This window comes from Solanum stenotomum, chromosome 2, assembly GCF_019186545.1.
Source record: "Solanum stenotomum isolate F172 chromosome 2, ASM1918654v1, whole genome shotgun sequence".
Lineage (NCBI taxonomy): Eukaryota > Viridiplantae > Streptophyta > Magnoliopsida > Solanales > Solanaceae > Solanum > Solanum stenotomum.
Window position 1 is genome coordinate 14,064,897 of NC_064283.1, and position 26,483 is coordinate 14,091,379.

Here is a 26,483-nt window from a genome sequence, read left to right on the forward strand (position 1 = left end):
ACACCAACACAAACAAAAAGAAGAGAAAAACTTTTTCCTCTTTTCTTCTTATCTTATTCTTAAAATATTGTTTGGGAAATTGGTTTTAAGTAACCTCCAAACTTTCAGCCATGAGTGCACGTGTTTGAGAGTAACCGTGGAACCTTGGGGAGCGACCGGCTACAACGATTTGCACCGGAGTCGGGCCAAAATTTCTTTCAAGGTAGTGGCTTGACACGACACAATGTTTGTGATAAGTTATTAATTACTTTATAATTCCAATCTAATATCATTATTGTAGTATTTTTCCAAACAATTTGAAAGCGATTTACTAACATACAATATTGATAAATAGCTATTTCTTTGAACAATTTTTTTCTAATTTGTCAAAACTTGAGTCTTTGGATGGAAATAATTTTAGACGATGGTCACAAAAACTTTTAATTTTCTTTGAACAATTAGAAGTTGATTATGTTTTATTTAAAGAACCTTCTATGAATGGTTCTAACACCACTACTGATTCTAGCAATGTTATGATTGTTGATGATGTTGTTAAAAAAAGTTTGAAAAGGATAACAAAATTGTGACAGGACATTTGCTAAATCATATGACTAATCCTTTATTTGATTTATTTTTAACCTACAAATCTGCCAAAGAAATATGGGATAGTTGGGAAAACAAATATGATGTTGATGACGCAGGAAAGAAAAAACATGTTGTCAGTCAGTGGATTAAATTCCAAAATGGTTGATAATAAGTCAATAATGGAACAAGTTCACAAATATGAGAACTTGACTGTTGATGTTCTCAACGAGGACATGAAGATGTGTGAGATATTTCAGCCTAATGTTCTGCGTGAAAAATTCCCACCATCTTGGAGTCATTATAGAAATCAATTAAAACATAAGAAAAAAATTTAACTCTACAAGAACTTATCAGTCATATGAGGACTGAAAAGGTGAACCGTCTCAAAGATAAGATGGAAACACTTTCTCTTAAATTCTTCAAAAACTAATCTTGTTGAATCTTTTGGTACTGTTGTGAAATGTAGGTTCAAAGGAAAACATAAGAAAGTATTGAAAAAGGAACATGTGACGAAGAAAAATCAATTTAACAAGCAGGAGAGCCAAATTAAAAAATCTTAGGACCCTTGTTTTATTTGTGGAAAATTGGGTGCTGTCGAAGAAAGCGGCAGGACTCAAAACAGGAAGGACAAAGTGATGTCCAAGCTCATCTTGCTGAGGGTAATGAAGTGATTGTTGTTGTAAGTGTTGAGGCAAATTTAGTGTCTAACAAAACTAACTGGGTGCTAGACACAGACGTTTCAAGGCATTTCTATGCCAATAAAGAGTTATTTCATGACTTTGAGGAGTCAACTGATGGAGAGTGTGTTTACATTGGTAACTCCACTACTGCTAGAGTTATGGGTAAAGGAAACGTTTCACTTAAATTAACTTTTGAAAAAAAAATATCCTTGAACAATGTTTTGTACGTTCCCTCCCTCCGTGGAAACCTAGTTTCCGGAGCACTTCTCAACAAAGTAGGCCTTAAAATTGTTTTTGAAATTGATAAAATAATTATTTCACGTGGAGGAGACTTTGTTGGGAAGGGATATCTTAGTGGAGGATTATTTGTATTGAACATTGTTCAAGAGATTGTCGATAATGAAAGTATTTTAAATTCTGCTTATATTGTTAAGTCTATCAATTCGTGGCATGGTAGACTAGGTCATGTTAACATTGCTTCTATTAAAAGACTTAGGAAAATGGAATTAATTTCTATGATCAAAACTGATGATTTTTCTAAATGTCCTATGTGTAGAAGTAAAGCATGCCAAGAAACCTTTCAAATCTGTTATTAGTAGAAAGATTGAATTACTTGAACTAATACATTCAGATTTAGCAGATTTCAAGAATATTGTTAGCAAAGGTGGGAAAAAGTATTATATTACTTTTGTTGATGACTTTTCTAGATACACTAAGGTATATCTTCTTAAGTCTAAAGATGAAGTTGAAAGCATGTTTTTGAAATTCAAAGAAGAAGTGGAAAATTAATTAGACAGAATAATCAAGAGATTTAGATCTGATAGGGGCGGTGAATATAGTACTAAAACTCTAGAAGATTTTTGTGAGAAAAATGGTATTATATATAAGGTTAGTGCTCCATATACTCCCCAACAAAATGGTGTAGCCAAACGGAAAATAGAGTCCTTAAAGAAATGATGAATTCGATGCTTTTAAGCTCTGGTCTATCTGACAATATGTGGGGAGAAGCAGTTTTGTATGTGTGTTATATTATTAATTGATTCCCTCATAAGAAGTTAGACACGACCTCATATGACTTGTGGAAAAGGTTTGCTCCTAACTTGAAATTTCTGAAAGTGTGGGGGTGTTTGGCTAAGGTTGGTCTACCTGATTTTAAATGCGTAAATGTTGGTTCTAAGATTATGCTCAAAATAGTGTTGCATATAGATTTATGTCTCTAAGTGATCATTCTATTTGTGAATTTACAGATGCAGAATTTTTTGAGCATATTTTTCCTTTAAAAATTAATGTGTCAAGTGATGTACAAAACAATGCTTCTACATCTATTTCAGTTAATTCTCATGTTGTGCCTTCTTCAAATGTTATTTCTAATGAGCATGAAAATGAACTCAGAAGGAGTAAAAGACGTAGAGTTGAGACTAATTTTGGTCCTGATTTTATCACTACTTTCTTAACTAAAATTTTTGATATAAATGTTTTAAATGATGAATTAGTGTCTATCTATTTAATAGAAGAAGACCCTAAGACTTATGATGAAGCAATGAGATCAATAGATGCAATATTTTGGAAAGAGGCTATTAAAGGTGAATTAGACTCTGTAGTTTCTAATCACACTTGGGACTTGTATGATTTGCTTAAAGGTTGTAAACCCATAAGTAGCAAGTGGATATTTACGAAGAAATTGAGACTTAATGGTGCAATTGATAAATATAAGGCTAGACTTGTGATTAGGGGTTTTAACCAAAAGAAAGGTGTTGGTTACATTGATACTTATTATCTTGCAAGTAAAATAGTGACCATTAGGACTCTTATTGCTTTAGCCGCTATTCATGATTTAGTGGTACAGCAAATGGATGTCAAAACAACATTTCTAAATGGTGATTTAGAGGAAGAGATCTATATGACTCAATCTGAGGGTTTTTTGGTTGCAGGACAAGAGGATAAAGTATGCAAATTGGGAAAGTCCTTGTATGGACTAAAACAAGCACCTAAGCAATGATATGAAAAATTTAATATCACATTAGTGGATAATGACTTTGTTGTAAATTCATCTGATACCTGTGTTTATTCTAAGATGATAGGTTTAGATTGTGTGATTATATGTTTATATGTAGATGACATGTTAATCTTTGGTCCTAATGTGAATGTTATTAATGAGACCAAGAACTTTTTGTCTTCTAAATTTGAAATAAAAGACCTTGGTGATGCAGATGTGATTTTGGGAGTTAAAATCAAAAGAACTGCTAATGATTTCTCTTTGTGTCAATCTCATTACATTGAAAAAATGTTGAAAAAGTTTGATTGTTTTGATGTAATTCCAGTGAGAACTCCTTATGATCCTAGCATACACTTGAGGAAGAATAAATAATCTAGTGTTTCTCAAACTGAATATGCTAAAATAATTGGGAGTGAAATGTTTCTCATGAACTATACTCAGCCTGATATAGCTTATGATGTTAGTAGATTGAGTAGATATATTCATAATCCCAATAGTGAACACTGGAATGCTCTTCATAGCTTGTTAAGGCATTTGAGAGGTACTATGAATTGATGTTTGCATTTTAACAAATTTCCTGTTGTTTTAGAAGGTTTTTGTGATGCAAATTGGGTAACTGACAATGACTAAGTTACCTCCACCAGTGGAAATGTGTTTACTTTAGGTGCAGGTGCTATTTCGTGAAAGTTTTCCAAACAGACTTGTATAGCACGTTCTACCACGGAATAAGAATTCATTGCTATCGAGTTGGCAGGTCAAGAAGCTGAGTGGTTGAAAAATCTTTTAGCGAATGTGCCATTGTGGGGAAGACAGCTTCACCAGTCTCTTTTCATTGTGAGTCACAGGCAGCAATTGAAATTGCCAAAAATAGTGTGTACAATGGAAAAAGGAGACATATTCGCATCAGACATGGTCCGGTTAAACAATTATTGAAACTAGGTGTTATTTCTTTGGAATATGTAAGGTCCGAAAGAAATTAGGTGGATCCTATGACCAAAGGCTTGACAAGGAAGATAATCCTTGAAACGTCGAGGGTGATGGGGCTAAAACCCATTGATTGAGGTAATGTGGTGGACCTGTTAGGCCTCAATATACGCCACATTTTCTATCCTTATGGCGTGAAACAGTATTTTATAAGATAGAACTTATTTTGCTCTTAATGATTCTATAGCCTTAAGGTGGTCTATTTGAGATAGACTTGATGGAATCGCCTACGTGAGTGTAAAGGTGTAGTCTTCTTTCTAGAGCACTCATAAGACCCAAGGTGTATGTGCATGACCATAAAAGCACTTTGTTTGTATCGCAGAGGTTGCTTAAAATTTAAGAATATAATATGTGTTATGGGGGTCTCAATTCATAGCCATTCAGTTCAAGAGTACTTCACCTTGTGGATATTAAGTTGTTGCCTCATTTTACTACGTGTTAATTCAAATTGAAAGATAATGACACTTAAGTACATGTTCCTTGTTGCCTCATTTTACTATGTGTTAATTCAAATTGAAAGGTATTGACACTTAAGTAAATGCTTCTTCCTTTTATCCAAATTTGTTCTTACTCTTTATCTTTGCATTAGTGGGAGATTGTGAAATTAGTTACACCTTCATTCATTTTGTGTAATGCAAAGAATAATATTTCCGTTCTTTGTAAAATACGTTACAAAGAGAATAACATTTCCGCTCCAAAACAAAAAGGAGAGTTTCTGTAGAATGTGGTATAATGGCCTATAATGCCATTAATATTCACTATACGTTATACAAATTTAACTCTTCACTTTGAAACTCCTCTTTGCAAATCCTATATAAGCATGGCCTTTTGTGAACAAGAAGATAACACACCAACGATATGGTTTTGGATAACCTCCAAACATTCAGCCATGAGTGCACGTGTTTGAGAATAATTGTGGAACCTTGGGGACCGACCGGCTACAACGATATGCACCGGAGTCGGACCAAAATCGCTTTCAAGGCAGTGGCTTGCCACGACACAGTGTTTGTGATAAGTTATTAATTACTTTATAATTTCAATCTAATATCAATATTGTAGTATTTTTCCCAACACATTAAATAACTTCTTCATAAGAATTTCAAGGAAATTAACATACGAATATCTCTTTGAGCACTAATATCGGGAAGGAAATAAAGTTGTGAATGCCTTGACAAAATTTGCTATTATTATCCATACTCCTATCATTTTAACAAAAGAGAATGAATATGATGAAAATTCCATGTTTTTAATTAGTAGAAGAATTAAATACTTAATTTTTGGTCCTCCTTAAATGCTCTTTTCTTTCCAGGTATATTAAGTCTTAAACTTATGACTTTATTGTGTAAGCATATTTTTTTAGATCTTTTGGATTATTAACTAAAATAGGAACAGATTTTTATTTCTTATGACGATTTAAAAAGTAAGGCTTTATGTCCTCCTTAAAGATTGGGTTATGAAGGTGATTAGGGCATCATGCGGAAGCTTACAATTTGCAAATCATATAGTTGATAAATCAGTTAACAAAAACTTATACTAAAAATCAAAATATTATTATATCAAAACTAGTATAAAGAAAAACATTGAAACTTTAGAGAGAATAAATCTCCCCATAAACAAGACTCTTAAACGACTACATTGTGGATGTTATTGTTTTGTATTAAAAGAAACAAACCTATATTTATAGAGTCCTAAAACCTTTCCTACTAGAAAAGAACTAGCTACTCCAAAACATTTTCCTAAGAGGAAAGAATAAATCAAATATAAAAGAATATTATATTTTCCTTTCAGGAAAAGTAAAAACATTTATGGTAATGTTTTGTCTTTTCTTTAAGGAAAAATAAATCTTAAATTATAGTAAGAAAATCAGGGCAAAACCCTAACAAATCTCCCCTTTTGGCTGGATTTTCTTAACAAAGCTTGATCTATCTTCTTCAATGCAATGATAATCTTGTTCTTCACAAAATCTTCATCATTGTTGCTTGTCATGGTTAAAAATAAAATTTAAAATATATGGAATAAAAATGGGTTAAAAATATTTTGTTTTTATTCTTAAAAATTGCAGCAACATGAATGTTGAAAATATGGTTGAAATTTCTTCTCCACATGTAGCTTGACAAAAAATATTCATTATCATCAAATTTATTGCAAATTGATTTGAAACCACTTGAACCTTTCTTCAACCTCGTTGAACCTTAGGACCACCGGACTTTTGAACCATGTGCTCTGATATCACTTATTGGGTTATGAATGTGATTAAGGCGTCATGCGGAAGCTTACAATTTGCAAATCATATAGTTGATAAATAAGATAACAAAAACTTATACTAAAAATCAAAATATTATCATATCAAATTAAAACTAATATAAAGAAAAACATTTAAACTTTAGAGATTATAAATCTCCCCATAAACAAGACTCTTAAACAACTACATTTAGGATGTTATTGTTTTGTGTTAGAAGAAACAAACTTATATTTATAGAGTCCTAAAATCTTTGCTACTAAAAAAGAACTAGCTACTTCAAAACCTTTTCCTAAGAGAAAAGAATAAACCAAATATGAAAGAATATTATATTTTCCTTTCAGGAAAAGTAAAAACATTTATGGTAATGTTTTGTCTTTTCTTTAAGGAAAAATAAAACTTAAATTATGGTAAGAAAATAAGGGCAAAACCCTAAAAGATGTAAGGATTCTTGCCAAAATCCTCATCACCTCAAAAAGGTAAACACTTTTTGGTAATAAATAAATAAATTATGAATCTATGAAAAGTATTTGATGTTGAAAGTGGGTTGCATTACAGTCACGCCCCGAGCCTACACCCTGGGCGGGACCGGCACCCGGAGACCATTGTTGGCCCCAGGCGAACCCTTGGCCTGGCTTTCTAAACTCAGCGGAAACTTAACTTAACAGTACAATTCAACGCAATGAAAGGTTATAAAACAACCAACTGATGCATAACATGCCAAAAGGCAGCTCGAGTCTCAAAATAGAATATTTACATATATATATAGATGAGAGACTCAATACTAACTAACTGACTGTCTATAAAACCTCTAAAATACTGAGATGGATGTTGGGACAGACCCCGCAACAACTTAATAGAACAAAACTAAATACACAAAATAATTGAGTCCTCCGGAAAGCAAGGAGGCTCACCACTGACTCTGGAGTGCTTAGCTGGATTAACGAAGTGCAGAATACTGATCTGGGGTACCTGTGTCTGCATCGTCATAAGATGCAGGCCAATTGGCATCAGTACATTGAATGTACGAGTATGCGAGCTGGAAAGCTAAACCACAACTTAAGCTTGAAAAGAGTACAAGAGAACACTTACCTTGGCTCAGTTTAACTCATGAAAAACTGAACTAAATATATAAAGCAATAAGACACATGCAATATATAAAGCTTGTAAAACTCTAAAACATGACGTAAAAATCATATTTATAATATTATGAAAATATCTTGTTTCCTCTCAAGGTCTACTTGTGCAATGTATGAATGAAGTCCCATACCCCCATCCATACTAAGCAAAACTCTCGAGGAACCAAGTTTTTTCTACTGTGGGAGCTTCTCTAACCGACAAACCACCACTACGAATATGAGTGGTGATACAACGTTTTACCTCACGTTGCCCGAGAACCATCCTACACCTTGCCGTGATATAGGAAACTAATGATACAACGTTTTACCTCACGTTGCTTGAGGACCATCCTATACCTGGTCTTGATATAGGAAGCTAACTTTACTAAGTGGATCCACTAGCTTAACTTTACGGGATCATCTAAAAAGTATGACCCGTTAACTCCCATGTTGGCTACATGGTTCTTATGGAGAGTTGAGTTTAATATGAACTCGCATCCCCAAATAGGTGCTCGATACTACTCCCAAAATGTTTTTAACTCATAAGTGTTTTAAACACATCTTTCTTTGAATGAGATAATTACTCAAAATCTAGCCCAAAGGCTCACTGGGAAAACGATGTTCCTTTTTCTTGAAAACTAGCCCTAAGGCTCTTTTGGAATCATAGTTCCTTTCTTACTCAAATGTAAAAACATTTACAAACTTCTTTGGGAATACATAGTTCCCTAATAGCTTTTGAGAAATCAACTCAACTTTAAACTCTTGACTCAACTTGAAACTTGAGACTCTTTACTTAGCTTGAAACTCTAAGCTCTTTACTTGACTTGAAACTTGAGTCTAAAAATGAAGTTAAAACGTTCAATGAAGATTCTTGAAAAGCTTGGAGGACTTGCTTGAACTTACTTCTTAACATGGCTTGACTTGACTCTAACTTCTCTTTAACTTGATACTAACTAGCCTTGAATTGAACTATGGATTCAAGGTATATGATCACACGTATTTGGATGAGTTCGTGATGTTTAGAAACACTTTGGGGTGTTGGAAACAACAAGGGAACATAGGTATAACACCTAGGAACATACGTGAGAAAGCATGGAAAGAAGGAGGGAACATGGCGTCCTTGGCGCTCTGCAAGGCGCGGAGCGCCAGCCCTTGAAGGTCAGAAGCCCCCTGCTGGCGCTCTGAGTGGCGCGCCGCCCCAAGGGCTGGACCTCAGAGTCCCCTTTGGGGAGCGCTGGTAGGCGCGACGCGCCAATCCCTTCCCCAGAAAACTCGACTTTTCTCCCCTTTTTCTTCAACTCTAAACCATCCTTACTTCAATGGATCTAACCCCAAACACTAAGGATCATCAATATCTCAACATACAATATATTACAACTCAAATACACAACTCAATCATGTCTCACAATCAACAATAACTTCAACAACACAACTAACAACATCAACAACAACTAACAACTTCAACAACAGTTCCAATCTTTTCTCAAATCATAAAATGAGCTTGATGTGTGGGGGAAAGGATCAACCCAAACTAAGAACTCGCATACCTTGATAGGGATCACCCTCGACGATTTCCACGATGGAACCTTGACGAAACTAGTTGATCTCCTCTTTCTTCTCTTCTTCTTCCCCTTCTTCTCTTCATCTTCTCAAGTCCTAGCTTTTCCTCTTTTAAAATGGGACAAAATGATCCAAATATCATCCCTATACAACAATATAATCCCAAAAGAATTGGCTAGGGAAAAGACCAAAATGCCCTTAAAATTTCCGGACGGATTCCCTGCCAACTGCCCAACTTTCAATGGCCATAACTCGCTCATACGAACTCGGAATTGAGCAAACTCGGCGGCGTTGGAAAGATCATTCAGCAAGCTTCACAACCATAACTGGAACTACTCTTAAATCATCCTGATCTGGAAGTTATGACTGCTCAAAGTTGGCCAAAAACTCACTGATTTCCACACTTAGCCAAATTTCCAGATTTTTTAATTTTTTTTTTCCAAAAATGACTATTTCCAAATTTCAAGCTTTTCCATAGTTATTTCAAATTGCCGGATGTTACAATATCTCCCCCTTGGGAACATTCGTCCTCGAATGAGGTTACTCTTACAAAGCTAAGAGTCTAACATCAACTCAACACCCAACAGGCAATCATGCAAACAACGACAACATAACATGCTCACTATAATTGAAAGAGCACCAAGAAGGAAATTAGTACCTTAATCTGCATTTCCTCCGGATTCAAAGAGATGTGGATATCTCTTCTTCATGTCCTCTTCGGCTTCCCAAGTAGCTTCCTCAACAAATTGGTTCCTCCAAAGGACCTTGACTGAGGCTACATCATTCGTTCTCAACCTACGAACTTGGCGATCTAAAATCTAAACAGGAATCTCCTCATAAGATAAGTTATCCTTGATCTTAATACTCTCAGTCGGTAGGATCAATGAAGGATCGCCTATGCACTTCTTCAACATAGAGATATGAAATACCGAATGAACCGCTTCTAGTTCTTGTGGTAATTCCAACTCATAAGCAACATTGCCAATCCTCTTGGCTATGCGGTAAGGTCCAATATACCGGGGACTAAGTTTCCCCTTCCTACCAAACCTCATAACCCCTTTCATGGGTGAAACCTTCAAATATACCCAATCATCTACTTCAAACTCTAACGCCCTTCTCCTAACATCAGTGTAGGATTTCTGACGACTCTGTGCCATTTTCAACCTCTCTTGAATCACTCTCACCTTATCCAAAGCTTGGTGAACTAAATCTGGTCCTATCAACTGTGCTTTACCAACTTCAAACCATCCAATAGGAGATCTACATCTTCTCCCATAAAGAGCTTCGTAAAGAGCCATCTGGATGCTAGAGTGATAACTGTTATTGTAGGCAAACTCAATGAGCCGTAGGTGATCATCCCAATTGCCTTTGAAATCGATCACACAAGCCCTCAACATATCCTCTAAAGTATGAATAGTACGCTCTGCTTGCCCATCAGTCTGAGGATGAAAGGCAGTACTTAAGTTCACCTTGGAACCCAAGCCCTTCTGAAAAGATTTCCAGAACTGTGCAGTGAACTGTGCACCTCTATCTGAAATAATGGAGATTGGAACTCCATGAAGTCTCACTATCTCTTGAACATATAACTTGGCATAATCTTCTGCTGTATTGGTAGTCTTTACCGATAGAAAATGGGTTGACTTTGTCATTCTGTCGACAATCACCCAAATAGAATCATGCTGTCTGCGCGACCTTGGCAACCCTGTGATGAAATCCATATTAATCATCTCCCACTTCCATTCCGGAAGCTCTATCCTCTGAGCCAAACCACCGGGCCTTTGGTGTTCAACTTTCACTTGCTGGCAATTTGGACACTTAGCCACAAACTCTGTAATGTCCTTCTTCATCCCATTCCACCAATAAACTTCTCTCAAGTCACGGTACATCTTTGTGGAATCCGGATGAATGGAATATCTGGAGCTATGAGCTTCCTCCATAATCCTTTCTTGGAGTCCATCTACCATAGGTACACACAATCTACCTTGATATCTCAATGCACCATCTCCCCCTTGTTCAAAAGCTAATACTCTTTGCTTTTGGACATTTGCCTTCAACTCAAGCAAAATGGGATCTTGATCTTGCTTTTCTTTCACTTCTGACACTAGTGATGACTCGGCCCTGCTCGTCACTTCCATTCCTCCTTCTGCGGAATCTGTAAGTCTGACTCCCAGGCATGCCAGTCTATGCACATCTTTTGCTAACTCTCTCCTTCCTTCTTTAATATGGGCGGTGCTACCCATAGACAACCTGCTCAAAGAATCAGCAACAACATTAGCCTTACCTAGGTGGTAAAGAATACTAAGGTCATAGTCCTTGAGTAATTCTAACCACCTCCTCTGTCTGAGATTAAGCTCTTTCTGAGTAAGCACATATTGAAGGCTCTTGTGATCAGTGAATTTATTAACATGCACACTATACAAGTAATGACGTCATATCTTCAAAGCGAACACTACAGCCGCTAACTCTAAGTTATGGGTCGAGTAGTTCTTCTCATGAACTTTCAACTGTCTGGAGGCATAAGCTATAACCTTGCCATTCTGCATTAGGACACAACCCAAACCAATTGTAGATGCATCACAATACACCACAAGACCTTAAGTACCTTCTGGTAGCGTCAAAACTGGAGCTGTCATCAATCTCTTTTTCAATTCCTGAAAGCTTTTCTCACAAGCTTTAGACCATTGAAATTTCACTGCTTTCTGAGTCAACTTTGTCAAAGGAGATGCAATAGACGAGAACCCCTCAAAAAACCTTCTATAATAGCCAGCTAAACCCAAGAAACTCCTAATTTCAGTTGGAGATGTGGGTCTAGGCGAATTCTGCACTGCCTCAATCTTTCGAGTATCTACTTTGATTCCGTCACCGGACACAATGTGGCCTAGGAATGCCACAGACTTGAGCCAAAACTCACACTTAGAGAACTTGGCATACAACTATTTGTCTTTCAAAGTCTGAAGAACAATTCTGAGGTGATTAGCATGATCTTCTTCGTTCCTTGAATAGACTAGTATGTCATCAATGAAGACGATAACAAACGTATCTAAATAAGGTTTGAAGACTCTATTCATCAAGTCCATGAAAGTTGCCGGTGCATTGGTCAACCCAAAAGACATGACCAAGAACTCGTAATGACCGTATCTGGTTCTGAAAGCTGTCTTTGGAATATCACATTCCCTTACTCTTAACTGGTGATAGCCTGATCTGAGATCAATCTTTGAAAAACAGATGACACCATGAAGCTGATCGAAAAGATCATCAATCCTCGGAAGACGGTACTTATTATTGATGGTAACCTTATTCAACTGGTGGTAATCTATACACATCCTAAGGGAACCATCTTTCTTTCTCACAAACAAGACCGGAGCACCCCAAGGTGAGACACTCGATCGAATGAAACCCTTGTCTAGGAGATCTTTCAACTGCTCTTTCAACTTTTTCAACTCTGCTGGTGCCATTCTATATGGCGGAATAGAGATAAGACGAGTATTTGGAATGAGATCTATGCCGAAATCTATTTCTCTCTCAGGAGGAATTCCAGGTAGATCATCAGGAAACACTTTTGGAAACTCTCTTACTACAGGAACTGACTGAAAATGAGGTATCTCAACACTAGAGTCATGAACTCGGACTAAGTGGTAGACACAACCCTTTGAAACTAACTTTCTTGCCTTAAGGTACGAAATGAAACGACCCTTAGGCACTGCTGAACTACTACTCCACTCTAAGACTGGCTCATTCGGAAACTAAAACTTGACTGCTCGAGTTCTACAATCTATCATTGCATAACTAGCATGAAGCCAATCCATACCTAGAATGGCATTGAAATCTACCATGTCTAACTCAACCAAATCAGCCATGGTGCTCTTGTGATTGATGGAAACAGGACAATCACGATAAACTCTTTCTGCTAAAATAGAATCCCCAACAGGTGTAGAAACACAAAAGGGTTCACAAAGTCTTTCTGGAAGAATATCAAACTTATTTACAACATAAGGAGTTACAAAAGATAAACTTGCTCCTGGATCTAACAAAGCATACACATCAAAAGCAAAGACTTTGATCATACTAGTAACAACGTTTGGAGAATTCTTTTGCTCATGACGACGGGTGATGGCATAGAGGCGATTTGCTCCTCTACCGGTACTAGAAGTAGCTCCTCTAGGTGTCGTCCTGTCTGGGGGAGCAACTGATGAAGAATGGGCCCTACTGCCCAGATTTCCACTACCTTGATTGTTCTTAAGGCACTCTTTCATGAAGTGACCCTCTTGCCCACATTTGAAGCAACCTGTCTGGCCTTGATGACACTTTCCTGGATGGACTCTACCACACCTAGCACATGCAAGACCTCGGTTACTTCCTTGTGCTATACTATTCTGAGACTGTGCAGGTCCAGCTTTGAAGTTCTGTGAATTTTGTCCTGCATACCCACTTTTATTTCTGGGTGCAGGTGCACTAACAGATGATGGAGCAGGTCCCTTTTGCCTTTGCTGAAAGGAGGAACGGTTCGCATTACCTTTCTGTTGCCCGGACTCACTACCGATCTTAGCTCTCTTATTTCTGAACTCTTCTCTGTCCCTCAGCTTCTCTTCCTCGACCTGTTGCACATAGACAATCAACCTAGATATGTCCATGTCCCCGATAAGCATTGCAGCCCTACCTTCCTTACTTGACAACCGAGACAACCCAGCAACAAACAAACTAATTCTATTCCTCATGTCCGCAACCATCTCCGGAGCATAGCGGGATAGTTGGGTGAACTTCAGACTGTACTCATGAACACTCAAAGACTCCTGCTTAAGTGTGAGGAACTCACGTACATTAGCCTCTCTCAATTCTCGAGGAAAGAAATGCCCCAAGAAAGCTTCCTTAAAAGAAGCCCAACTCGCAGGTGGTGCATTCTCAACTCTGCCCCCTTTCCACTGGTCGAACCAAGCTCTAGCAACATCCTTCAATTGATACGCAGCTAGTTCAACCAGCTCAGTATCTGCCACATGCATCACATCAAAAATCCTCTTCAACTCCTCAACGAAGTCCTCTGGATCCTCAGTAGTGCTCGAACCTATGAAACTCGGAGGATTCATCCCCAGGAACTCACGAATCCTTGAAGTGTCAGCTCCCACATGTCTAGCTCCCCTCTGCTGACCAATCTGATTAGTTACTGCTTGACTCAACATCCTAATTGCCTCTCTGAACTCGGTATTAGAAACTTCCTCTTGATCTTGCACTCCTGGTGCATAGGGTAACTCTTGCTCATCAATATAACGTCTAGGAAGACGCCCTCTACCAACCCTTCGTGGAGGCATGACTATCTGAAAACACGCGCAAGCACGGATTAGGAAGAAACTCTTTAGAGATAAACTCTAACACACGAGATGAGTGTGAAAGAAGTGAGAAATCTTCCTAAATGTTGCAGCCTCCCAATTATAGATGTGGTGCGCTTCACATCGATAACTAGGACTCTACAGACACGGCTTCATAGACTCCCTAGGACTCTTGAACTTTGGGCTCTGATACCAAGTTTGTCACGCCCTAGCCTACACCCTGGGCGGGACCGGCACCCGGAGACCATTGCTGGCCCCAGGCGAACCCTTGGCCTGGCTTTCTTAACTCAGCGAAAACTTAACTCAACAGTACAACTCAATGCAATGAAAGGTTATAAAACAACCAACTGATGCATAACATGCCAAAAGGCAGCTCGAGTCTCAAAATAGAATATTTACATATATACATAGATGAGAGACTCAATACTAACTGACTGACTGTCTATGAAGACTCTAAAATACTGAGATGGATGTTGGGACAGACCCCGCAACATCCTAATAGAACAAAACTAAGTACACAAAATAATTGAGTCCTCCAGAAAGAAAGGAGGCTCACCACTGACTCTGGAGTGCTTAGCTGGATAACGACGTGCAGGATGCTAACCTGGGGTACCTGTGTCTGCATCGTCATAAGATGCAGGCCAACTAGCATCAGTACATTAAATGTACGAGTATGCGAGCTGGAAAGCTAAACCACAACTTAAGCTTGAAAAGAGTACAAGAGAACACTTATCTTGGCTCTGTTCAACTCATGAATAACTGAACTCAATATATAAAGCAATAAGACACATGCAATATATAAAGCTTGTAAAACTCTTAAAACATGACGTAAAAATCATATTTATAATATTATGAAAATACCATGTTTCCTCTTAAGGTCTACTTGTGCAATGTATGAATGAAGTCCCATACCCCCATCCATACTAAGCAGAACCCTCGAGGAACCATGCTCTTTCTACTGTGGGAGCTTTTCTAACCGACAAACCACCACTAAAAATATGAGTGGTGATACAACGTTTTATCTCACGTTGCCCGAGGACCATCCTATGCCTTGCCATGATATAGGAAGCTAATGATACAACGTTTTAACTCACGTTGCCTGAGGACCATCCTATACCTGGTCTTGATATAGGAAGCTAACTTTACTAAGTGGATCCACTAGCTTAACTTTACGGGTTCATCTAAAAAGTATGACCCGTTAACTCCCATGTTGGCTACATGGTTCTTATGGAGAGTTGAGTTTAATATGAACTCGCGTCCCCAAATCGGTGCTCGATACTACTCCCAAAATGCTTTTAGCTCATAAGTGTTTTAAACACATCTTTCTTTAAATGAGATGATTACTCAAAATCTAGCCCAAAGGCTCACTTGGAAACGATGTTCCTTTTTCTTGAAAACTAGCCCTAAGGCTCTTTTGGAATCATAGTTCCTTTCTTACTCAAATGTAAAAACATTTAGAAACTTCTTTGAGAATACATAGTTCCCTAATAGCTTTTGAGAAATGAACTCAACTTACACTCTTGACTTAACTTGAGTCTTGAGTCTTGAGACTCTTTACTTAGCTTGAAACTCTAAGCTCTTTGCTTGACTTGAAACTTGAGTCTAAAAATGAAGTTAAAGCGTTCAATGAAGATTCTTGAAAAGCTTGGAGGACTTGCTTGAACTTACTTCTTAACATGGCTTGACTTGACTCTAACTTCTCTTTAACTTGATACTAACTAGCCTTGAATTGAACTATGGATTCAAGGTATATGATCACACGTATTTGGATGAGTTCGTGATGTTTAGAAACACTTTGGGGTGTTGGAAACAACAAGGGAACATAGGTATAACACCTAGGAACATACGTGAGAAAGCATGGAAAGAAGGAGGGAACATGGCGTCCTTGGCGCTCTGCAAGGCGCGGAGCGCCAGCCCTTGAAGGTCAGAAGCCCCCTGCTGGCGCTCTGAGTGGCGCGCCGCCCCAAGGGCTGGACCTCAGAGTCCCCTTTGGGGAGCGCTGGTAGGCGCGACGCGCCAATCCCTTCCCCAGAAAACTCGACTTTTCTCCCCTTTTTCTTCAACTCTAAACCATCCTTACTTAAATGGATCTAACCCCAAACACTAAGGATCATCAATCTCTCAACACACAATAGATTACAACTCAAATACACAACCCAATCATGTCTCACAACCAACAATAACTTCAACAACACAACTAACAACATCAACAACAACTTCAACAACTTCAACAACAATTCCAATCTTTTCTCAAATCATAAAATGAGCTTGGTGTGTGGGGGAAAGGATCAACCCACACTAAGAACTCACATACCTTGATAGGGATCACCCCCGACGATTTCCACGACGGAACCTTGACGAAACTAGTTGATCTCCTCTTTCTTCTCTTCTTCTTCCCCTTCTTCTCTTCTTCTTCTCTTCTTCTTCTCAAGTCCTAGCTTTTATTCTTTTAAAATGGGACAAAATGATCCAAATATCAGCCCTATACAATAATATAATCCCAAAAGAATTGTCTAGGGAAAAGACCAAAATGCCCTTAAAATTTCCGGACGGATTCCCTGCCAGCTGCCCAACTTTCAATGGTCATTACTCGCTCATACGAACTCGGAATTGAGCAAACTCGGCGGCGTTGGAAAGATCATTCCACAAGCTTCATAACCATAACTGGAACTACTCCTAAATCATCCTGAGATGGAAGTTATGACTGCTCAAAGTTGGCCAAAAACTCACTGATTTCCACACTTAGCCAAATTTCCAGATTTTTTAAATTTTTTTTTTTCCAAAAATGACTATTTCCAAATTTAAAGCTTTTTCATAGTTATTTCAAATTGTCAGATGTTACAATTAGTATTATCATCGATGTCTTCTTTATTAATGTGAAATCTCTCATTTCAAACAGAGTAAATTATATTTATAAAAAAAAAATATCATTATATAGAGGAGTAAGAGATTAGGTTTTTTTAGAAGTCACAAACTTTCTTCAAATATGTTACTTTTCTAGAACGTCAATAAAAAATATGAATTTCTTTTTTGTCGAACTCAATTACTATTTGTTTGGGTGAAATAAAGATACTAGCAAACATAATGAGAATTTATAAAGAAGAAACAATTGCATTTAAAATATATTGTTTGTGGCTCAATTAATATCAACGTAAACTCTAAGCCAACAGTAATTAATATATGTTCAATCCAGGGGCGGATGTACAGTGTTTCGAGGGTTCATTCGAACCCTCTCGATAAAAAAATTACATTATATATATAAGATCAATTTTTTAATGTACATGTATATATTTAAAATTGAACCCCCTGAACATATGTCAAAGGAGTAGCCCAACGGTTGATGGGGTTTAGAATTTCAATTATATGAGCTTTGTGCCACGGGTTCGATTCCATGCAACAACATCTTCTTCTTTTTTTTTTTGTAATTTTTAGCAATTTTGCAAGCTTCAAGCTTAAATTTTAAGTGTTTTTTTTATTATTAAATACAGATAGACCAAACGACGACATTTCATATGTCATAACTAATAAAAAAATTATATTTTAAATCTCTAATTGAAAAGTCAAGAAATAAAAAAAACTCTCTTTTTCTAGGGATTGCACTATAATATTTTTTCCTCCTAGTCTTCTCGTTCAACTTCACCTTTGCTGCTCGCTGCTGCAGTCGCGATAACAAAAACCCCTCTTTGTCAACCCGTTTGTTATTCAATCCGTTCATATATGATCCGACCCGTTTTTATGGATATTATTAGCGTGTTTAATTATTTTTTAACCCCCTTGATAGAATTTCTGCCTCCGCCACTAGTTCAATCTATCACAATTCAATTATTATTTACATTAGATTTCATTAATTAGAATCTAACATAACTCATTTAGGGTTAAAAGATAGCTTCAAGCTGCTTAAAGCCTCATTTCTTCAATTATTCGATTACTTGTGTCAAAATCCATTTGTGACATTAATTATGTTATCAAAGCTAGTGGAATATTTGCTATTATAATATACATGATAGGTCGATTCTATCTATATCTTTTCGAAATCTCATTTATAATATAATAGAGATAACAATGGGTGGAGTATCCTCCCTATTTTTATTTTTTTAATAAATACACCCTAAACTAATGGTCCCATCGTATTGCATGGTTACATCAAAATGTTATCTCTAACTAATTTTCAAAACATTTATAATTTGAATTATTGGAGCTAATGTCATTATATATATAATTTTATGATTAATCAATCTTCAATCATTTACCTACTAACTCCTCAAGTTTCTATTTAATTTGATAAATTCTCCGTTTTAATTTATATGTCACCATTTTAGATTTCACGTGCATTAAGAAACTAAGTTTACTATTTTACCTTTAATCAATGTTTTTTTAAGTCAAGTTTTCAACATGAATTAATTTGACCAATGAACATGAACTATTTACTTAGTTTTTCTATGTTGGTTAAATGTATATTTTCAAGGCTAATAACTCGTAAGGGTAATATAGAAAGAATAATGTCACATTATACATTGATTTTGTGAGATGACAAATATTAAGGATCATCTATTTTTAGTTGAATTTTCTAACAATTCATCACTAATTGAATTTTCTAACAATTCATCGCTAATTCGTAGCTAAATAGGATTGAAATTTAATTTGTTGTTTAGCTACGAAATTCTGTCCATCGCCAATTCCTTATTTTCTCGTAGTAAAGAAACCTATTTCTAAGGAAGACATTTATTTCCGTATTTTTAGGGAAAAAAATTGTAGAGAAAATATTTTGAAAAATTTGACTGGAAATTAAAAAACTAAAAAAATATCTTCAACTTATTTTACACCACGAATTTTAAATTTTGCAAATAGTAAAAGAAGATTAGAGAATATGACAAAAATGGTTCATTATCTTGGATGATAAGTTTAAAATAGTCACTTAAGAAGTAAGTGTCACTTTGATCAGCAGTTTTGGTACTTTAAATTTGAGAAATGACCAGAATGGTTCTTAATGTATGGGTAATGTTGTATTTCGGTCTTTTATGTATTTCACTAGACTGAAACGGTTTTTAATATATAAGAAATGTGTTCATTTTAATCCTTAATGTATTTCACTCGATTGAAATGGTCCTTAATGTATAAAAAAGGTGTTCATTTTAGTCTTTAATGTATTACACTTGATTGAAATGATCCTTAATGTATAACAAAAGGTGTTATTTTGGTCCTTTGTTTGAAATGAAATTTACTGACAAGTTTAATGAGCTATTAATATATACAGCCAAGTTATAAATTCATTTTATTAAATAATATTAAATTACTATATCTAATTCGCACAACCACGGTTCCATTCAAAATTTTTTGTTTATAACAAAATAACAAAAATTCATGTAAAGATCTTAAAGATGAGAATAATATTTTTGAAATAATATTTTTACTTTGTTAGCATGATAAGTATTTGTTTTTTTAATCATGGTGAGATGATTCATACTTAAAAGTATAATTGTCATTTATGTCTCTAGTGAAAAAGATATTACAATAGTTCCAAATTATAAGTTATATTGGTAAGTTTTCTATCTAGATTCAATTGATAAGTTTTGTAATAAACTTTTTCTTATGAATATAGTTAGATAAAAAAAATAATTTTGAAATTTAAATTTGTCAATATAGTATGTTCATAAAATTTATTAATATTAGAAAAAAGAGATAATCTGCTTAAAAATAAATTATTTCCCCCTTCTTATTTGAGACAAGAGAATAATAGTATTGAGAATTAATTAGTAATTTGTCAAATTTTGCATCATTTAGCTTTTAAAGAGAAAACTATGACAAGTACTTAAGAATGAGAAAATCTTATTTTACTATTTAAAAATAATAATATTGAACATTGAACATTTAAATTCTAAAATTACCAAAAAGATGATTTATATAGTTAAAAACATTTTGAAAATTGTATTGAAAAAACTAAATTTCAAATTGTGAGGGTTGAATATAAAGCAAGTAAAAAATATAGTGATGATTGAATAACAAATGGGGTGCACAAAATATGAATGAAATTGATAACAGTTAAGCATTTTAAATTTATATAATAGATAATAAGATTGAAATGATATAAAGAGAATAGACTCACATGTTAAGAGGTTATTGGTGAGGAAATAAGATATGATCAAGTACATAGTATACTTTGTATTGCCTATTGTACAACTCTTCATAGTCATAGTCGTCCTACCATGACTTCTCTATATAATAGAAATGTGCTGAAAATGATATTTTAAAGATCATCAAAACACCAAACCATTCAATATAAAGACGATTTTCAGTACTATTTTTTTTTTAATAGAACTTATTAAGGCGGAGAAAATGTTTTCAAAATATTAAATATGAAAAAGTTCCTCCCTACTTAATACACCCTAAACTAATGGCCCCATCGTATTGCAGGCTTACATCAAAATGGTTTCTCTGACCAACTAATGTCCAAAACATTTTATATTTTACGTAATTGGCGCTACCAAACAAATGTCATTATGTAATTTTATGATTAATCAATCTTCAATCATTTCAAAATGATATTTTAGTAATGTTCTATTTTTTTTAATAAAGAAGAAGAACAAAATTTGAAATATATTTTTAGTTTCTAGCATTTTGATTAAATCAATAGTGTTCTAAATTATTCAAATTTTGTTCAAAACGATATTTTTTGTTAAATGTATTCTAATTTTAAAATTATTTATCGATATAGATTTTCAAAAAACCATTTGATGTGATTTGTTAGTTTTTTTAATTAGTAAATTTATATTTTGAGAAAATCCAAATTATTATCCATATATAACTATCATTTTTTTTTACAGTTTTATTTGATAAATTTTGAATTAAATTTGTGAACAATATTACAAAAGAATTAACACGCTTCTCATAAGCCAAAATAAGTTAAAATTGCTTAATAATTATCATCATCACTATAACATGTGATGAAAATTAGGAATGTATTGATTAAATTTTTATTGGTATATATGAAAAAAAAATCTATACATATGTAAGTTTGGGGGTTATTTAGTCTTCACCTTTGCTACAAACCATTTCTTGAAGGATTGACATCTGAAACCTCTTGTCGATATGAGCCTTGAACACATATTTGTAATCAAAATAAAATCAAACATTTCATGATCTCATAATATGCATTTAGTAATTGTTTCTTATTTTCATAAAAATAGAGTTTACATCTATTCTATCTCTACTTAAAACGCATCACATTAATTATGTCATGTCTCCTAATTTATCTCTTAACCTCTACCAAGATAACATAAAATCTTAGATAACTTTCGTCTAATTTTTGATATCCAAATTTAGTATACCTGAATGCTTTTGAAGAAAAAAAATTATAAGTCATTTAATAAACTTTATGCCAAAACACTAAGATTAAACATTTTTGCTCGTAGTGTTACATTAGTTTTTTTTTAATAAATACTATCGTTTTAATTTTGAAAAACGGAGAGAATAAGATTAAACAAAAAACATGATTAAGATATTACAAAATCCAAAGTGATATTAAACAATAATACTTACCTTTTTTTCCTCAATAAAAACATGTTACTAAACAAATAATTTTTATTATGCTTCCTCTTAAAGCCTGTGAGAAAAATTACAAAAACATAGACATGAAATTAGCATTGATGTAGATAGCAAAAAGTCAGTTTGGAGAGATCAATTCACATTGATTCATAACTTTGTTAGACGATTTTTCTTATGCTTGATCAAATATATCTACTCCTCGATAAGTTGATAAATCATTGGTATTATACGTCTATATATGATATAAAGAAAATAATGATAAAAAAAAAAAAGAATCAGAAAATTCATCATCTAAAAGTGAAGTGCTCTCTCTATATCTTCTCTCCAAATTTGTGAAGAACATAATAGAAAAAAGTAATTATTTTCCCCTTTATATCTACTCTCTTCAAGAGGAGGCGGTTTCAAAAATAATAAAGCAAAAAATTAAAATTAAAATAAAAAAAGAAGCAGTTTTTGGGTAGTTATTTGCAATTCAAAAATTGTGAAAGTTCCCTATTAAAAAGGAGTCCCAATTCAAAAAACGTAAGCAAACAAACAATTTTACAGTTTTAATTAGATAAAAAAAAACTTCAACTTGTCTTTTTAAAACAGTAAATTTTTTTCTTTTCAACTTGTTTTTAAAACAGTAACTTTTTTTCTTTGATAAAAAAAACTGCAGTTTTTAAGATGATAAGAAGTGGATGAAAATGGGATAATGGGGTTTCATCCGTCCTTTTTTTTATATATATATTTTTATATTTTCTTTTTATCTTTGACTTTTTTAAATGTAAAAATTATGGTAACTATTTTGAAAAAAAAATCGCAGTTGTAGTTTTTCAAAAAAGACATTTTTAAATTTTATTTTTCAAAACTAAATAAATGAGAAATTTTGTGGTGCTGGCACGTGTCACTTTTTCTTCTCCTATTATATATAGATAGAAGATAACTCCTTAAGATTCTATTTTAAAAAAAAAAAAGGGAATAATGTGACATGGCATTTGGACATTAGTTAGTTAGGGTAAGATATTTTTTTTTGGTCAAGTATAGTTTGAGGAAAATATGTAAAGTTGGAGGAAAATATGTAAAGTTGGGTGATATTGTAATCCTAAAACAAACAAAAGTGATATTATTAGATAATTTCTCAAACGTGGATATCTAGGGAAATTACTCCGTTTTCAATCAATGAACATGAATTAATTTATTTTGATTAATTAATTTGATCAATGAACATGAATTATATATTTACTTAGTTTTTCTATGTTGGTCAAATGTATATATTTTCAAGGCTAATAACTCACAAGGTAAAATTGAAAGAATAGTGTCATTTATACATTGATTTTGTGAAATAACAAATATTAAGCATCATCGATTTTTGTAAGGACGGCATTGTAGACATTGAAATTTTGTGGGATTCTACAAGATGTGTTCAATTTGGATTGGGACTCTAGAAGGTGTGTTCAGTTTCAATTATAATTCGTAGAGGCTACGTACTAAATTCTCTTAAAAGGCATCTCGAAAATTCCACAAAGAGATCAAAATCTCAAATATCCCATAACCGCTTGGGTATTTTTAAAGATCAAGATCTCGAATATTCCACAAAAAGTCATTAAATATTCATAGAGAGGTCAAATCTAAATCATCTTAGTTTGAGAAATATGCCACTAACGGCCCTCGAATCATGAATAAATCTTAGGAGAGTAGAATCAAGGGATCAACAAAATTGTACCCGCAATCTTGATGAATAAAATTATGTTTCTTCATATTTTTTTTGTGATTGTAATTTATTTTCCGTCGCTATAAAATTTGTTGCAAACAAATTGGCACGCCCAGTGGGACCAAATCTGCCCTTCATCTCTTCTCTCATAAATGAAATCTGAAAATCTGAAGCTGCAAAGGTGGAAGAATGGGTACTTCAAGCCTCGTCTTTGAGTTTCATCAAATCTACACTCCGACATGCCTTGAAGTAGGGGACATTTGTTGACATTGAAATTTTGTGGGACTCTACAAGACGTGTTCAATTCGAATTGGAACTCTAGAAGGTGTGTTCAGTTTCACTTAGAATTCTTAGAGGCTATTCAACCCTAAATCCTAGTTCTTGCCTATATAAAGGGTAACTAAATTCCCTTAAAAGGCATCTCGATATATTCCACAAAATTCATGGAATATTCATATAGAGGTCAAACCTAAATTATCCTAATTTGAGAAATACGCCACTAACGGCCCTCGAATCATGAATAGATCATAGGAGAGTAGAATCAAGGGATAAACATAATTGTACCCGCAATTTTTATCAATAAAGTAATGTTTCTTCTTATTTTATTGTGATTGCAATTTATTTTCTATCACTTTAAAAATTGTTGTAAACAAATTTCCAATTCGAATTGAACACATCTTGTGGGACGGTATATAAATAGGAACGGAGGGAGGGAGTATGAAAACAAGAAAGATATCATTTCATTTGATTTTATATATATATTAGATGTACAAAGATAGAGCATAACATTAACATGTTTTCTTTTCCTTCCAAAATGGAGTATCAACATTTACCCTACTTCATCTTTATCTCACTTGTTCTCTTCCTCTCCTCTTTCTTCCTTGTATCTCAAAAATGGAAAAAATCAAAATCTCCAAACAAAACATTGCCTCCTGGACCATGGAGACTACCTTTTATAGGAAACTTGCATCAATTAATGAGTGATCTACCACATCGTTCACTTAGATATCTATCGAAAAAATATGGCCCAATCATGCACTTACGTCTTGGAAATATTTCAACAATTGTTGTATCTTCATCAGAAATGGCAAAAGAAATCATGAAAACTCAAGACCTCCATTTTGTAGATAGGCCAAAAATTATGTCCGCGAGTATCATATTTTATGATTGCACGGACATAGGCTTTAGTTCATATGGAGATTACTGGAGAAATATGCGAAAGGTTTGTGTCCTAGAACTTCTTAGTACAAAAATGGTCAAATCATTTGCTTCAATTCGACAAGAAGAGATATCAAATCTCATTTCATCTCTTCGTTCCAATACACCTGGCTCATTGACCAACTTATCCAACAAGATCTTTTGGTTTACAAATACTGTAACTTGTAGGTCAGTATCTGGAAAAATCATACATGATCGAAATAAGTTTATAATGTTGGTAAAAGATATTTATTCATTAATTGGAGGATTTGACTTAACTGATTTGTTCCCTTCCCAAAAGTGGCTTCATAATATCAGTGGAATGAAATTCAAATTGTCAAAGGCACACTCAAAGGTTGATGAAATCTTGGAGAAAATCATTAATGATCATCGAGATAATCGAGCAAATGGTAAGAAATTTAATGGTGAGTCTGGAAATGAAGATTTTGTTGATGCTTTACTTAGAGTAATGGAGAGCGAAGAATTTGGACCTCCTATCACAAATCAAAACATTAAAGCAGTCATACTTGTAAGTCTGGTGCATTTTAAAGTAGTTATTTTATTTCGTGTTATAAATCTTATTAACTTTGATATTTATACCTTTAATTTTACATGTAGGACATGTTTCTAGCAGGAACTGAAACAGCATCTACAACATTAATTTGGCATTTTTAGAATTAATTAAAAATCCACGTGTCATGGAGAAAGCACAACTCGAAGTGAGAGAACGATTGAATGGGAAAAAAACATTTAACGATATTGATTTGGAAGAGTTGAACTACTTGCAATTCGTTATCAAAGAAACATTAAGGTTACACCCTCCGGCTCCTCTATTAGTCCCAAGGGAATGTAGAGAGGAAACAAAGATTGATGGATACACAATACCTGTGAAAACCAAAGTTCTGGTCAATGCATGGTCGATTGGTAGAGATCCCAAATATTGGCATAATTCAGAAAGTTTTATACCTGAGAGATTTGAGAATAGTACTATTGACTTTAAAGGAAATCACTTTGAATTTCTTCCATTTGGTGCAGGAAGAAGAATGTGTCCCGGAATGTTATTTGGTTTAGTTAATATTGCACATCCATTATCCCAATTACTTCATCACTTTGATTGGAAGGTTCCTAATGGAGTTAATCCAAATGATTTGGACACGATTGAAACAGAAGGATTAACAGCCAGGAGAAAGAATGATCTTTATTTAATTGCTACTCCATTTGGTCTCTCTAAATAATTAAAGACATAGACATAAAGAACTTTGAATTTTATTTAAGGTAATTAATAGCATATTTAAGGTGATGAATAATAAGGCAATAGCGTCTATTGTATAATAGAGTAAGTTTTTTTTTTTTTGCATGTATCTGTATTTTCATATTTGTGACTTGTAAACAATGATCCATATATATGTGAAATAAATAAAACATTTAGATATATGATATCCTTTTTCAGAAATATATATATATATATATATATATATATATATAAATATATATATATATGGCCGTAATATTTATATTTTTTGAATTGTTTCATTCTTCATTATGTAGCTAAATTTTGACGGATCTTTTAGTTCCATATCCAATATGGT

At 34.3% G+C, this 26,483-nt stretch overlaps 2 protein-coding genes across 3 annotated transcripts in view; both read left to right on the plus strand.

The window, feature by feature from the left end:
• The window catches only part of LOC125854230 (premnaspirodiene oxygenase-like), a 173,372-nt gene extending 147,037 nt beyond the window's left edge, over positions 1 to 26,335 (plus strand). Inside the window, exon 3 of one of the 2 annotated variants that reach the window (XM_049533727.1) lies at positions 26,170 to 26,335. Coding sequence is in view for 1 of the 2 variants with exons in the window: in XM_049533728.1 (XP_049389685.1) it covers positions 26,016 to 26,129 (114 nt within the window). In the remaining variant the exon portion in view is untranslated. Of the gene's footprint in view, positions 1 to 26,015 lie in introns of both variants that reach the window. The other variant, XM_049533728.1, reaches the window with a different exon arrangement.
• The window catches only part of LOC125854228 (premnaspirodiene oxygenase-like), a 307,705-nt gene continuing 306,250 nt past the window's right edge, over positions 25,029 to 26,483 (plus strand). The window contains exon 1 of the mRNA XM_049533724.1: positions 25,029 to 25,083. The gene's annotated coding sequence lies outside the window, so the exon portion shown is untranslated. The remainder of the gene's footprint in view (positions 25,084 to 26,483) is intronic.